This window comes from Protopterus annectens, chromosome 16.part0 (genome assembly GCF_019279795.1).
Source record: "Protopterus annectens isolate FY-2018-M chromosome 16.part0, PAN1.0, whole genome shotgun sequence".
Taxonomy (NCBI): domain Eukaryota; kingdom Metazoa; phylum Chordata; order Ceratodontiformes; family Protopteridae; genus Protopterus; species Protopterus annectens.
The window spans coordinates 441,376,596-441,393,684 of NC_056750.1; the positions used below are offsets into that span (position 1 = coordinate 441,376,596).

Consider the following 17,089-nt stretch of genomic DNA (forward strand, 5'->3'; position numbering starts at 1 on the left):
CCCTAAGCACAGAGGAATAGAGCCTTAACTGAGATACAGACAACCTGTGTTCATTTAAAGGAGACAGGAACTGGAGGGAACAAAATGGAAGTGAGTGGCTTACTGCTGTCCCATCTTGAGGGGATGGAGGTGACTGGGCTTCCTGCTTGGGGACAGCTAATGTGAGCTTTGGTTGGTGTCATCATCATCAGCCCCCTTTTCCCATTTTTCTACAGTGGGTCGGGGTATCATGTTATCTGTTGCCAACTCTCTCGATTCAGTGCCAAACTCCTATCTTCTTCAACACTCATGACTGACTGTTGCAGATCTTCTTTCACACAATCCATCCACCTCTTTGCTGGACGTCCTCACTTCCTCTTACCTTCTTCCTGTTGTCCCTAATCTTCCTCACCAGATTGTCTTATGCTTTTCTGCACATGTCCAAACCACCGTAATCTGTTCTTTTTGATCTTGTCTGCAATTGGAGCTACTTTGGCTTCTGCTCTTATGTTCTCATTTCTTCTTCTGTCCCGCAGTGTGCATCCTACCACCCTTCTCAGGCACTTAATTTCCATCACCTCAGCTTCTTCAACTGTTCTGCCTTTACTGCCCAGGTTTCTGTACCATGCAGTAGTACTGGTTGCACCATGGTCTTTTACACCTTACATTTCAGCTTCTTTGGCATTCTTCTGTCATAGACTACTCCTGAGACTCTATGCCAGTTGGCTGCAGCTCCTCCGATTCTCGCTTTGACCTCTTCTTTCAGACTTTCCTTCTCCTAAACCACCCCTCCCAGATACTTGAAGCTGTTTACCTGGTCCACTGTCTTCCTTTCTATCTCTATTCTCAGCTTCTTCTGATTTTCCCAATTTGCTGCCATTGCCTCTGTCTTATCTGTGCTTAGTTTCATCCTATGTGCCTTCAGTTTAGCATTCCATTCTCCTATCCTTTGCTGAAGTTCTAGCTCGGAGTAAGCCTGTAATGCCACATAGTCTGCATACAAAAACTTTGTTGATCTGTCCCCTCCAACCTGTTTGCTAATGAAGTCCATCACCATTATGAACAGCAGTGAGCTCTGAGCTGAACCCTGGTGTACACCGACTCCCGCTGGGAACCCCTCTGTGAGGCCGAACACTGTTCATACATGAGTCATTGGGTCCTTGTACATAGCCTGCACTAATTCTACGAATGTTTCTGGGACTTCAAACCACTGCAGTGCTGCCCAGATCAGCTTTCTTGTGACCTTGTCATATGCTTACTCCATGTTTAGGAATGTCCAGTTGGTTGGGTAGTCTATGGAATCTGAGCCAAAGAGAATTGCTGCCATGACACAAACACATAGCTCAAAGGGAATTATGCTGGAAGCTCACATGATCCACCCTCACATACTTGTCATTATTAGTGTCCCACAGAAATTGCTGCGGCCAGAAGGGAGACCCTTATGTCTGTTTGGATGACTGCCTCTCAGTTGGCTCTCACCTCTCAGTTGAATGAAATGGTTACTGCTTTTGTCCCTGTGAGGAAGGAATAGGCTACATAAGTCATTGGGGATTGATGGCTGGCTGGCAGAGGACTTAATGTAATGTAAGCCTCATGAAACTAGACATCATGAGTGTTTTCTTCTACCAGTGGGGAAGAACATTCCAGAGGCATGTAGTGTGGGAGCAGCAAGAATGGATGTCAGACATCTCCAACCACACATTTGAAACTTTCAGAACCCCTGGGAAGAAGGGCACAAAGCTGTAACCGAAGAGTTAGCACTCAGAAGAGTTCCTTGAGAAATAGGGAGCCCATTCCATATAGGGCCAAATATATTTAATAGCAATACTTAACTCATTCACTCCAATAGAGCTCAGGAAGTTTGCACTGTAACTTCCAATGGGCGGAGCCTAAGCCTTTTGACAGAATCATAGGTTCATAGGTTCATACTAGGCTATCTGCCCAAGGGCATTTATAAGCCTAGCCCATAGTTATGTGGCTTTCGCCACCCCTTTAGTTTGAATAAAAACTATGCCTATCATTTTTCTGTGCCTCTGTCAAGCAGTGACACTGAAGTAATCCCTGGGGTATATCTGCGATCTCCCATCCATTGGTCAAGATTCCTCTTGAACAAGGCCAGCGAGGTGCTCTGCCTCACATGTACCGGGATTTTGTTCCACAGCATAGGGAGTCTCTGGGTGATGAATCTGTCCCTCCAGCACGTTCTATTTATAACCGTGTCAAGGTTTAAGTCTCCGCCCTTGTGGTTCTGAGGGATCTAGATTTTTGAGGTGAAGCATATTCATCAAATCTGGGTTTGACATGGCCTTATATGTCAGGCACAGGTCACCTCTGAGCAAGCGGTATGAGACTGAATAAAGCTGGAGTTCTTTCAGTCGGGCAGCATAAGACATATTTTGAGACCCTTTATCCTTTTGGTGAGGAACTTTTGGGGCCTTTCAAGCTGCATCAGGTGTCTGGTCAGATACATTCGAACGGGCATTGTACTCAATCATAGGTCTAATGAGTGATGAGTACAGGGGACGATGACCTCCCTTGATCTAGATGTGAATCCCTTCATGATCAGGTGGGCGATATAGAAGGTTTTCCTAACTACTTTAGCAACATGAGTGTCAAACGAAGACTACTGTCAACTTGGGTCCCCAGATCCCTGATGACTTTTTCTGTGCTCAGTGGATTGTCACCTATATGGTAGCTAGGGGTAACCTTGTTTTTCCCAAGGGTATGACTATGCATTTTTGGCGCTTAACTTCAGGCCATGGCTCTGGCACCAGTTATCCGCTTCTGTGAGGCCCTTCTGGAGGATATCTGTGTCAGATGTGTTTTCGACTATGGCCCAGTTTGCAGTCATCTGCAAACTTTGTCAGCCATAACCCTCCTGTGTTTGCTTGTACTTCAGAAAAGTAGATGCCGAACAAGAGTGGACCCAGGACTGAGCCCTGTGGGACACCACTTGTGACAGGCTTTGAGTCTGACATGGCTCCAGCAACTCTGACCCTGTGGGTTCTGTCGCTAGCCAGTTAGCAACCCATCTTGTGATGTATGGGTTTACATTCAAGCTGATGAGTTTTTCGATGATACCTGAGTGGGGTATTGTGTCAAGGCCTTTGCCAGGTCAAGGTAGGCTGTATGGACTGCCTTTCCTCATCAATGGCCTTGGTGACTGTCTCAAAAGTCAACCAAGTTTAAGAGGCAGGATCTGCCTTTGACAAAGCCAAACTGGGTTGGATCCAAAGTCTGCTAGTTCCCTATGTCTTTATTTATGAGTTCCATTATGATCCTCTCCATGGCTTTGCAGATAAGGCTTGTCAAGCTAATGGGGCGGTAATTTCCAGGGTCTGTGGAGGCACCGCCCTTATGAAGTGGGACCACAGTCGCCGTGCGCCACTCCTTGGACGATCCTGAGGTGAGGCTAAGATTAAACAGCTGTCCTAACTGTGGGTTTAATTCCTCGTTGAGTTCATGAAGCACACAGCCGGGGACACCATCCGGTCCCATGGATGCTGTGTTTTTTGCCTTAGTGAGGGCAGTTCTCACCTGGGCGTTGGAGATGTTTGGGGGGCTACAATCCTCTGGAATAGATATCTCTCCTTTTGGGGGGGAGGGGGGGGAGAAGTTTGCACTGAACCTGTCAGCCAGTATGTTAGCAATGTGTGTAGGTTCAGTAATTTTCACATCATTTTGAACTAATTCTGAGTCCTCTCATTTCAAACAAATGTTAATATCTCTGGAACCAAAGGGGTTATGAAAGAAGTATAAATGGCAAACTCTTCGGCACAAACTGTTTTATAGGGGTAGTATTCTTTAGGTTCCATGTCTTAAACTGAATTGTATAAGTCACAGTAAAAACAGTAACTATTACATTTGTAATATTTTGTAAACAGCTTACAATATCTCAGCAACCACTCAAGTTACACACATACAGTCAGCAGCATTTTGTTCACCAAGCTGAGAGCTTTCATATGAGGTTAAGGAGCTCAGTCTGTGTTAGTTATTGAGATATTTAGAAAAATGTGAAAATGATATCTATATAAATTAATATCATAAAAACAACATTTAATATCTCTCTACCTGCACTAGACAGATGTCAAATATTAATGCAGTTGAGTTTGCCATTGTGTAAGCTTTAAGATTAAATCTTTTAAAACCTTGTACATAGTATGGTTTTGGGATTATTGATGCAAATATGAACAGGCAATGTTTGACACCTGGAGGCATCAGTAAGAGTTAACTGAAGATGCACCTGGAGGCGTCACTTTGATGCAATGATACAAAAATGTATGGGCTATCACTGCAGGCTCCTCAGAACCAAAGTAATGTGAAGGTGACTAGTGGTGCTTGTAAGTAACCAAGCTGCAGAATTCTGCAGTAACTGCAGTTGATTAAGCTTGCTGCTGGACAGTCTCAGGTGAAGAGAGAGATGCATACCAAAAGGTTCTCAAAGAGAAAAAAAGGTGCTTGATGAGGAAGAGGTATCTTAGATGGAAACAGGAGGGTCTGCCAACAGATGACATCTGGTTCATGAGAATAATTCTATTATTTATAAGTATCCTAAGATTTTTCACATGCATGCCAAGTGACTTGAGTGCCATAATTGTCATTCTTCTCCAAAAGAGTGGATCATCCCCGGGAACTACAGACCCATCAGTCTGACAAGTGTAATATGCAAAGCCATGGAATGAATTATCATGGAAATGATCAACAAGGACATTGGCAACCTACAGACGCTGAACCCATCCTATTTTAGCTTTGTCAAGGAAATGTCTTGCCTACTCAGTCTGATAGACTTCTTCGAGAGGGTCACCAAGCCTATGGATGAGGGGAAAATGGTGCGTACTACCTACCTCGACCTGGCCAAAGTGTTCAATACATACCCCACTCAGTTACTGTTGACAGACTCTCAAAACTAGGCATAAATCCCTACATAACTCACTGGATTACTGTCTGGCTCACGGACCCAAGAAGTCAGGGTTGGTGAGACCACTTCCACCAAGAGACCAGTCACCAGTGGAGTACCCCATGTCTCATTCTTTGGCCTGTTCCTGTTTGGCATATACTTTTCAGAAGTCAAGGCTAATGTCAAGGGCCTCTGTTTGAAGATGACTCTAAATTGGGAGCTGTTATAGATTCACTCCATGACACAAACATCCTACAAGAGGGTCTGACACAAACAAATGATTGGTGCCATGGATTAAAACTCATTGCAGAGAAATGCATTACAGAAGCCTTTAGGATGTCATCCACCAAAGCGAATTACTGCATTGATAAACCATCCTGAGAGTTGACCCACTAGTTAGGGATTTGAGAACATATGTTAGTAATTTGGCTTTTGACCAACATGTAGCCAATATAGTAAGAAAATCATTCTGTGTCACCCATCTCATAAGTGAGGTTATGGCACCCAGTTCCATGGAAATTTTAGTACCACTCTTCTTAGCCCTTATCAGTCATATCATTGAATACGATGATGCCTTTGGCATATACCTAACCAGATGCCTGCAACAGTGGGAATGCCCTAAAAGATTTCTCAACAGAAGAATACCATGTCCTACACAGATTGCCTTAATGCCCCATATGTTTCCTCAGTCTCTTACGAATTACTGACGTATGATCTATGCTTGGCATATAAGACCTCATGAGACCCAGCTCTGATGGACTTTTTGCACATCCACAAAATAAACAGCACCAGGAACACTAGATCCAATAAAGTGAATTTTGTCTGTGGCATAAAACATGCCAGAGAGACCAGTAGCTATCTTAAAGGATCCCCACATTATGGAACAGGCTGCCCATCCACATGAAGTGAGTTCATCCCTGACCATTTTCAAGCAACCTTGATCATTGGATGGGAAATCATAAATTCACCCCATAGTCTGGCCCCCATGTGTCTGATGGACAGAGACTTGACAGTTAAGTTAACTAATCCCAAAGAAACATACCCCCATATAACCCTTACTTACCTCCTTATTAACATAACCCCATCACGTAGGCATCCAATGTACTTGAGGACAAAACTGTATTGGGTTGCATTGCTTAGCTTGTAAAGACCCTGGTGGTTGATGGCCCAAGTTGTCCTTTTCCCTTTTGTTGTGCAGGTGTACAGCCGGGTGATGTTGGAATCTCTCCCAGCATGAGGGTTCTAAGGAGGCTTTCTCCACTGGGGAAAAACCTTTATTACTGATGGGCTTTTTTCAGTGATATGGGTTCAGAATATTGGCACACCCTGAAATTACCATTGGTGAGGCAACATGAATCCCAATTTGGTTCATTAAAGAGGTGTAAATAGGTGTGATGGTTTCCAAAGTGTTGAACTTTGGATGATTGTTGTCCAGTTGTGTTGGCACGTGGTAACTCTTCTGTTATGTTATGTTTTTTAAAGATGGTAATATTAACAAAAAAGTGTTGTTTTGGGGGGATGAGATTAAAGGTGGATGATAACTCCCCCGAAAGAATAACAGAAGGTAGCATAATTAGACATCACCTATATAGCCTAACAGTGTTAGTTTTATTTTATTTTATTTTACATTTGATATTCAGATAGTTACTCCAGTCCAGGAATGCTTTAAAGGCATGACCCAGGCCTTTTGCAAAAGCATTTAATTTGACAGCAAACACTAAGTACAACAAACTGGCAATCTCCTATAATAATATTGCTAGATTTGCCACTGGCTCTCCTTTTAGAACTCATCACTGTCTTAATCTAAAGCAACTAGGATGGCTAGAGTTTCTAAACCAGCTTCAATTTCACCAGCTTGTTATAGCCCATAAGACCCTGTATCAACCCACCAACACAATGCTCAAATCAAATGATATCATATAAAGGATACAATTTAATTTTGTTAAATTCCATAGTAAGTTGTTTATAAATATTGGAAATGATAAGGGGTCTAGCACAAACTCTTGAGGGGCAAAATTGTTAGTGGTGGTATCTGTAAGTTATTGCTTTACTGCAGCTAACATTCTGTTAGTTAGCCAAAGAACCAGCTGCAGACCTGAGTCAAGAATCCAGAAAGATCTAGATTTTGTAATAGAATTCTATAGTTGACTGTTTTAAATGCATTTTAAGGTCTGTGGATGTTGCCTCTCTCAGCAGTTACCTCTTCATATTTTTGTAAATTTCATTTGCTAGACAGTAAATGGCAACAATTGTACTGTACTCCTGGAACCCATGTTTGTCAGTTGGTATGTTATATTTATGTATGGTAGAAATTATGACCTCCATTTGTATTACACTTGCACCATACAGAGAAGGTACTAAAACTTGGCTGACTGAGAATGTAAGTGTATAACTATAATACATAAAAAATAGGGGAGAGTTAAGGTAAGAAAATGATTTAACTCCAGGTACTCTTTCACTTTGATAATGATCTAGTTAACACAAGATTGATGTACAAATACTCAAGTTGCCACTGCTATATAGTATATCAGCATACAAATATTATATGTGATCTGCTATCATATAAAAAGGGAATTGAGACACTAAATGAAATTGTAAAAGCTTCACTTTTTAAATAGTTGCCACTTGTTCATAGTAGAGGAGAAAAAATGTGTAAAACAACCTTATGCAAAAAATTAAGAGAAGTTGGAATTTCAGCAACTATGTGAAGTGGTCCATATCTAAAAGACAGTTAGAATGGATTATCAGGATGCATGTATAGAGTTTTCTGTTGACTTTTTTTTGCAAGTAATGTCCCAGTAAATTATGGCAACAGTTTTTTTTTCTTTTAATCTTTTCTTTAAAACCCGTAAAAATAGCAAATATGAAAAATCTAGTGAAGTGAAAATATTGATGGGGTCCCAGTTATGATAATTATGTGCACCTTTCGTGGTTGTTTCATTTATTTATTATTATTTTATTTGACATTTGCTTACTAGTAAAGTACGACTAGGATAATATCCCATTTTCAGCAGAGGCCCTGGGAGAAAAGCTCCATATTGCCATAATACGGTTAGAGTTAAGTAAAGCTATTACAAAACCTATTACAGAAAAATGGCATATTAATAAAGTAAACATTCAGCTGCAGCTCATACAGTCTGAACTTAGAGACATAATGCAAATGTCTGGACAGCTATAGTAAGATGAAAAAGAACATTGTTAGAATATTCACAATTTGCAGTTTGTAAAGATGACATTAAACACACTGAGTATACTCTTTTGAACAGAGATGACTTGATAATATAGCCGAGGCAAAATATATTTGATCTTTGTCTAAGAAATACATTTATTAATTCCTTTTCTCTGAACATTGTCAAAGTATGCTGGTGGTATAAAGAGGGAAGGACTAGTTCAGTCTAGGGTAATGCAGAAGCAGAGTCAGACTTCATTTGGTTAGCCTTTTATTAGTAATTTGAAGATGGAGAGGTTCGAGGTAGATCTAATTTTCAGAGGGATAGAATTGCATTTTTAGTGACAGAGTATGAGTACAGAGTTTGACTAGAGATTTGTGGGGTTTATATATGCTGAGATGATGTTTATTAGATTGAAGTAGTCTGTAGGGTGATAGGAATGGAGAATAGGAGTAAAAGCAGGGCAGTCATCGACTTTGTGAATAATGCTGTGTGTGGTGATAGGTTGCATGTAATCTATATGTTGAGGCAGTTCAAGCCAATCGAAAGCCTTAAAGGCCATACAGTGGTGGCTGTAGTATTGTTTGTTGGTGGCAAATTTTGCAACCTAATTATAACATGCCTCTAGCTTATTTTTAATAGCCTAAAGGTTGGTTAGGATGGATGCACCATATAAGAGAGATGGGAGAAGGTAGGTAGTGGCAAGACAAATGTAAAATAAGTAAAATAAATAGAATGGTTTTGGTGGTGTTAAGGAAATTTGTATGTCTGTAGAGCATTCCTAATTTTTGGTGAGTCTTTTTTAATGTTATTTTGAACATGCAGGTCATATCTAAAGTTATCATCTATAATCACTCCAAGATGTTTTGTATGAAAGACTTCTTCACTTTTAGTTTTAATTAGTGAAAAGATTTTGAAATTTGCTTCATCAGGCATGTGTGATTTGGGGAAGAATAGCAGTCACTTTGTTTATGTAGGGTTGAGTAGTAGCTGGGCATTCTGGAGCCATTCCTGAACTGAGGAAAAAGTTTCTTGTGTGATATGAAGGAGCTCAGGCAAGATATTAGATTGACATATAAATGTAGAGTCATCAGCATATTGCATAAGATAAGTTGGAACTATGGAGGTATAGTGGCCATTGATAAAGGTATTAAAGAAGATGGGACCAAGAATAGAGCCTTGGGGTACACCATTGGACACTTGGAGGTATATATAGAGAGAGAAATAGTGTTCTGCCATTTCACAGACTGGAGCCTGTCAGTTAATAGCTATTGAACCACAATAATGAAGAGAATAGTCCATGTAGAGACGGTTTATACATGAGTGCAATGTGAGAAACTGCATTGAAAACTTTTGACAAGTTGGGGAATAAGGAGGAAACAAGTTTGCCCAAATCCCTGATTTTTTTTTGTTTTTGTTTTATGGTATAAGTGAATGACAGGAGGGCAATAGTTGTGCTGTGTATTGGGAAAAAAACATGTTGTATGGATGTTGAGCCATTCTTGTAAAGTATAGTGGAGGATTTGCTTATGAATATGTCTTTCAAGCATGTTTTAGAATAGAAATATTGCAGTAGGCCGAAGTTCGAGACAGCCAAGATGCTTCCTTTATGAAGAGGGATAATAGAGGATTTTTTCCATAGTGAGGGTTCATAGCAGTCGGATATTCATTGATTGATAAGTATAGAGAATGGGTATGCTGTGGCATGGGTAGCTGTCTTTATGTATTCAGATGGGAGACTGTCAGTTGCAGTGGAGCAAGGTTTGAGTTTAAGTAGAAGTTTTTTATCATTTAAGTGGAGCTGTGCCATAAGTGAAAGTTGCTAGCAATGGATTTATAGGGTAGATTAGTTTCTGATGAGGGATAAAGGAAATGGTAGTGTGTATGGAGAATGTTGTTTTTGGTCTAAACTGTATGCTTCATTACTAGTATTGAGTGTTACTGAGGGGTTGGTAGAAGCACTGGATGGGAGGAGAAGAGTTTTTAGTTGGGGGGGGGGGGTAATGCTTCATGTGAAGTCTGTATTGAATAGTGTTGTAATTTCCAGTAGAGAACTATTATGAGACGGGTTGTGTTTTTTTGTTTGAGCCTGGATTTAACAGGTTATGTACTGATATCCAGAATTTTTGGTGGTCATTTATGTGTTGAAGTTGTAGATATCTATAATAATGTTTTTTATCTGTTTTAACTTTTTTTTTTTTGCTCATATTGTGCAATTCTCTGTAAAGTTTCAAATTATTAAGTTTAAGCCATTCTTTCCAAGCTTTGTCTCTGTAGCTCTTGTCTGGGTGGTAAGCCATTGTGAGCAGTTAATTTTAACTCTTTTTTGTGGCATGGGGCATGGTCATTTAAAGTATTTAAAAATAAGGTATTAAAACTATTGACTGCCTTATTGAGTGGAAGAGTTTTTCGGCTAGACCAATTAAAAGCTTTCAAATTATTGATGAAGGAGTCTGTATTGAATTTAGAAAGGTTTCAGGTTGTTTTTAAGTTGGTGGGTGGTATTTCTATAGGTATAAGGTAAAGGGTAGTCAGTAAGTGAGTTTGGATATGTTTCAGTGGTTGTAAATTTAATAGTGAAAGAGACCAGTATCCGGTGTAGAACTGAACCTTTATTGTTAGTATTATTAAATCTAGTGTGTGTTTTGGTAAGTTGTATGTAACCATAAAAGTTTATATTAGCTGAGGGAAAGTCTGATATAAGGTTTTTACAAGTCAACAGAGATTTTTTCATAAGGCATATAATTAGTAGTCCAGGAGAAGGATATCTTCTAAAGTTGGTATATTATTTCCAAGCGGGATGTAGACTGTAACAAAACGTAGCTGTTTTTTTGTTATAAAACTTTAGCAGTGCTACTAGTATTTAAATATTTTAGAATTTCAGGATGTTGTGTGAATAGGGGGAGAGATTGTATGAACTTGAATACATTAAGCCTACTCTTCCTGCTTTCTTGTTCTGATAATACAGTAACCTGGAGGGAGTAGTTCAGAAACTTTAATGTTAGGCTTAAGCCAAATTTCTGCAATGGCAAGAATATCAAGGTTATACTGTGATATCCAGGCATGTAGCTCTGTAATTTTGTTACAAATTCCATGGAGGATGAAGGTGACGATATTCAGTTTTTTGCAAGACAAGTGTGAGGGTGATGGGTTGGGGTTTTAATGTGCTAGCGTTATTAGTATGGATAGGTAGTTGTCTAATAATAGGTCAATACAGCTAAGAAGAGGTATAGTTTGAAGTCATAGATGAAGAAAGGTTAGTTAGTTCACAGTTTTGTAAGGGTGGTTCTTTGCTTTTTGGAATTATTGATGAGTTTTTGGGGCCTGGGTTGGGGTGGGCATCACCACACTGGGATTTTTGAGAAGTAGTGTATTGATTTAGAGGGGACCTGTATGACTTTTATTTTTGAGTAGTGGTGGTGGTGGTGAAGTATGTTGTACTTAAAGACAAGGTGAGAGATTAAAAAGGCGGGGAGTTCAAGTGGTATAGCTATTCCCGATTTCATAGTGCGCTGAGTAAACAGTAAGAGAGGTGTTTAGAGGTGAAAGTATACAGTCATAGTTTGTTAGATGCTAATAGCAGCAGAAAGAGGTATGATGCTTGGAGAGACATTTGAAATGTTAATGGTTATAGAGAAAAGCAAAAAGTGAAGTGCAGTATAAAGTGGAGGGAGGCAGAGGTGGAGTTAATGAAGAGCAATAGGTGGGGAAGATTTGTCTTATTAACTATTCTGAAAGGCTTCCAGGGCAAAACTGGCTCTGTTCTTGCTCAACACCAGGATAAACTATATCCCTAAATGTGAACAAATACCTATTCACACCTTACACCTCCTTACTCTTCCCTACTTCACTCACTTCCTTATGTCTGTCAATTTCTGCCTCCTGGCTTTCTCTCCAAATATACCATAAGCCTGCTTTTCTGTCACTTCATACTGTAATTCCTGTTTGTATTATCCTAACTTACCTTTAATTTTTCTAAAACTCAGCCTTAAAATTCCTCTAAATATTAAATCATTGTTATATAACTTTTATCTGTTTTAACCAATGTTTTGATATTATGTCTATTTTGGTATAAGTATTTAAGCTGTAGTTTTTTTTTTTTTTGTATTATTTTTAAAGAATGTAAAATTATTGTTCTTAATGTTTTATGATAAAAATCTTTCGGCTTTTCCTGGTTAGGGTTCGCCACAGTGGAACTCCGGTCCGCTCATGATTGGCAGTGGATTTTTACGGTGCCAAGTTGCCAGCCCGACACCCAACCTTCAAAGAAGGCACACCCATTTACTCTTGCACCTACCTGCATGTCTTTAGCGTCAATCGACCGCGGGCAGGACATGCAGACTCCACACAGAAGGCGCTCCAGTCGAGAATCGAACAGGAGAACCTCTTGCTGTGAGGCGACAACGCTAACCGCTGCACCACCGTGGCCATACTTTGGAGCTTTTCTCTATGGGCCTCTGCTGAAAACGGGCTCCTACCGAGTCTGTTTGTCCCAGTAATCAAATGTCAACAAATAAATTATTTGTAATTATGTAATGATGAGAAAGGAAATGGATGAGTATCAATGATATTTAAAGTCAGTCAGAAGCATAAAAAGCAGAATATAACTAATGGCACTAATAATGAAATCTATCTACATGTAATAAATAGTATGAAGGACAGATGAAGCAGGTTTAATTTCTGTGATCGGGAGTGAGAGCCTGTGAGTGGTTATTTGTGAAATGCTTATGTTGCTGCAGGAGGGAGGAGTTAGGCGTATTGTAATAGGTTGAAATCTGGATAGGAAGGGGCAGGCCCAATATAAAGGAAGTAATGTCAGGGTTTGGAGGGAATTGGGGTAGAATGGAGAACGAAGCAGAGTGGGGTCAAACAGAATCCTGCAGGAAAACAATCAGTCTGAATTATCAAAAGGTAAGTAAAAATGTCTTAATAGACTAGGACACAGCGATAACAGTGGCAGTGTTAAAAATGAACAGCAAAGAGAAGTATTAATATTAAATAAAAACAAAAACAACTCAGCAAGTCCAGTCATATGTTCAATCTTCCATGGATTTATTATAAAAAAACTCACGCTCAAACTAAGTGCTTTCGTCCCTCTTTCCTTTTCATTGGACTTCTTCAGAGTTAAGAAATGAAAACAATGCCAGTACGGCCGTATATACGTGAATAGCCATTTCAACAAAAACATAACTAACTTTTAACAAGAATGTTTAAAAGAAACCCACATTTTGTAATATTGCTTTGTCTTCTGTGTAACACTTACCTATAACACAATCGTTTTATTTTAAGGAATCACTGTGGTATACTCTAGACGTAAAAACAGTCCTTAGCAATTTTTCTAAATTCATAAACTTGATAATGGTTAGTAAAAAATCAAGTCTAGATCATTAAACAAGTTGACTAAGAATATTTGTGTTCACTGTACTACACATTACTATAAGATACTATAAGATGTAAAATTCTTAAAAAATATTGGCTCTGTATTTCAAAACGCTAAATATAGAAAGACAATCAATTATTCTTGGCTTCACACTGGTGTTTAATAAAAAAATAAGTACATGTATTAAATGTACTACAACTGACCACATGTTTACTCAAAGTTTTTGCTAAATTATTCTTCCTAATGTTGTAAATGTGCCCTTTTATTCTGTCTTTTAACTTCCTGGATGTTTTCTCCACATAAAAAGCCAGGCAAGAGAAGAGGTACAGGTTGCCAGGTATACAACACCAGTCATTTTGCAGTTAAATCTCCCTGGATATGCTATATTTTTTTTCATAATGGGAGTTACATACAGTCCATTATTTACAAATCTGCAAAATTTACATCTACCACATATATTCATCATTTTGTGTTTTGACGAACCTTTCCATATGAAGGACTCTTTCCAGGTAGTTTTAATGTTCCTACCCTTACTAAACACTAATGGTTGAATTTATTATAGACAAGGATCTATCAAAACCAAAGTCGTGGCAAAATTGAAACATTGCGCTGGTATGTAAATAGCTGGCATGGCAACTGAGGTTAAATGCCAGTGTGAAGCCAGGAATAAATGACTGTATTTCTATAGCAAGTGTTTTGCAATACAGAGCCACCATTTTAAGAATTTTATATCTTAAGTGATGTAGTATGGTGAACACAATTTTTGTTTATCAATTTAATCATCTTTTCTTCAATTTTTACTAATTATCAAGTTTATCAATTCAGAAAAATTGCTCTGGATTGTTTTTACATCTAGAGTATAGCACAATGATTATTTTTAAAATAGAACAATTGTGTTATTTTAGATAAGTGTTACACAGAGGACAAGACTGTATTACAGTAAAGAAGTATTTTTAGAATGTGGTTTCTTTAAATGTTCTTTTTAAAAGTAAGTCGTGGTTTTGTTGAGATGGGTGTTCATGTATATATAGCTGTAACAGCAGTGTTTTTTATTTCTTAACTCTGAAGAAGTCCCATGAAAAGGAAAAGAAGACAAAAGTTTGAGTGCGAGTTTATTATAACAAATCCATGGAAGATTGCACATCTGATTGGATTTACTGCATTGTTTCTTTTAAGTTATAGTGTCAGGGATGTGCTTGATTGCAAGTATCAACATGAAAGAGTGAACACTGTAGGAGCTAGAAAAGGAAAATGTATCAAATAACAGTATGAAGGTGTTAAAGGAGACAGAACTGGCCAGTCCAGATGGGGGGAACGTAGGCAGGGAGTTAGGAGTGAGATGTATGTAGCAGACTAGACAGGGAGCAGAAAAAACTCACTTGAACTTCATTGTGCCATAATAGAGAGGCATGTGTGTAGGGTACAGCAGATATCCCTTCTCCAAGCTTCTTAAAAAAAACAGTAAGTCTTCACAGACACCTGCTTGCTGATTTATAGAAAGGCTGCAACCCTGTTTTTAATCACATCAAGGTATTATGTAATTTCTTTCGGTGTTTTGAATAAAGTAATGAATATGTACTATTAAATGGAAGAATATTGTGGCAATAACCTAAATACTTATTTTTTATTTGCAGAAGTCAAACTGAGCCAACCAGATGTCTTTTCTTTCAGTATGTGTAAACTGCTGTTAGAAGGGTATAATGCAACAGAGAAATATATTTTTCAATTAACAGACTATATAACATATGGTTTGCCTTTAAACCCCTGGAAATGTCCATTCTCTTATGGGAAACTGTTAGAAGTATTAATATGCATGTTATTTCTCTTTAGATGTTTTTTCCATATCGGAATGTTCATTTATGAAGACAAATACAGTTATTTTCAGTGCATGCTGCTGATGCATTTTGAATATTAAAACTTGCACATTGTGTGCTCAGTCATAAAAAGAATACATTTTATTTTTGTTGGAATGTTTTGATTCAAACTGGCTGTTAATGGATAAGTCTTGATGAAATTTATTGTAAATTGTGTACGTTTGACTAATTAAATATAACTTTTGAGGTCATTAAAGTTTTATGTATTCTGAAAGAAGCAAAACACTGTTTGTGTGTGTGCACACGCGTCTGTGTCTGTATGTGTGTGAGATCAGTAGCAGTTTTACTGCATATGTATTGTTGTGTACCCCATAACTTTAGTTGCCATTTTGTAAAGCGTTCTGCTTGTATTTCAGGATAGTCCGTGGAAAGAACTACTGGAAACTTTGCATAATCATCCTGTCCCTAATCCTGGTGTTCCTGTCAGCCTCAGTGTGGTAAGTAGACATACAAGTGTAGTGCAGTACTATTGTAGATTCTTCAGTCTTGTGTTAAATAGAATGCCATCTTGCAATAATCAGATGCCTGTTTGCAGAAAAGGCTTCAAAGCTTGTCTGTGTTATATGGTTCAGAATTCCCAAGATTTGATGTATAAAAACTAATCTGATGACTTTTTTGTCCATTCCTCAACTGATGGTTCTCAGGCCTGACCTTGCATAGCTCCAGCTTCTCGATTTACCTGTAATCTTACGCCTTAGCATGAATTAACTCATATCTCGTTGGCCACTTCAGCAATTGGACTTGGTCTGCCATAATTCAGTGTTACTGGATAGTATACGTGCTTTTTTGCCATATTTAATAGCTTTCTAAGCTATTATAGTTTTTCTTAACTCCTCTGTTTCTTTACTAGTTATATGTTTTGGTCTGTATTAAATGAACGAACGCTTAAAAGGTTGAGTACAGTATTATCGACACCTTTTAAGTGAATGTCCATTTACGCGAACGCTCACATACCCGAAAATCAGTGTTTGGCCAACACCATTCTCCTAGTGCCGTATGTCACGGGGCCATACACAAACAAACGCAACTTCAATGCCTTAATCAAGTGTGTGTGTGTGTTGGGGGGGGGAGTCACCCCCCCCAACATGGGAGGGGCTGTGCCCCCCCCACACCCCCAACTAAATATACCAACTCCAAGATCACTCTACATTGGGAAAAGGGGCAATTCCCGATAACGGCCAACTTGAATAGCGCATGTGCATCACAACTTCTGCAGTAACTGGCTGTGTTTTATATAACAGTGACAGAAACTAAAACGCTAGGATTTACTACTTTTAAATTTCTCAGTTGTACAGCACTTTACAAGTTCAATATGTTTGTTCGTACTGTTTACAGAACACAGTACTTAAAGAATTATTTATATTTAGAAAGCTATCATACAGCTACTCACAGCATGAACGGCTTGACGTCAGCCAGGAGTTTCCTGAGAGATGGCCAACTATAACGTTTTGAAACTCCAAATTTAGACATTATGAACTTTCGCTAAGCGGAACGTTCGCTTAAAAGGTGCCAATAATACCGTATTCGACCTTTTAAGCATTCATTCATTTAATATAGACCCATATGTTTAGATATAAAAAAAAATAATTTCATTTTGTCGTTCACTGCTCCATTACAGGCCTTATTCTTTGTTGTTTCTCAACTTTTGTACTGGTTCTACTCATTGAGGGTATATCTTAACTACCGTTGTTGGTATTTTTCTTTCCATTTAATATTTGTGTAGGTTTTTTCTTTAGTATCTCTGACAAGCCTACTGGCTTTAAAAATTGCACCTGCTGTGAGCATAAGA

At 38.7% G+C, this 17,089-nt stretch overlaps 1 protein-coding gene across 4 annotated transcripts in view; it reads left to right on the plus strand.

The window, feature by feature from the left end:
* Window positions 1-17,089, plus strand: part of DENND1A (DENN domain containing 1A) — a 4,751,104-nt gene that overhangs the window by 2,055,534 nt on the left and 2,678,481 nt on the right. For all 4 annotated transcript variants that reach the window (XM_044058260.1, XM_044058262.1, XM_044058261.1 and 1 more), the window contains exon 7: window positions 15,657-15,737. In XM_044058260.1, coding sequence (XP_043914195.1) covers window positions 15,657-15,737 — 81 coding nt within the window. The remainder of the gene's footprint in view (window positions 1-15,656; window positions 15,738-17,089) is intronic.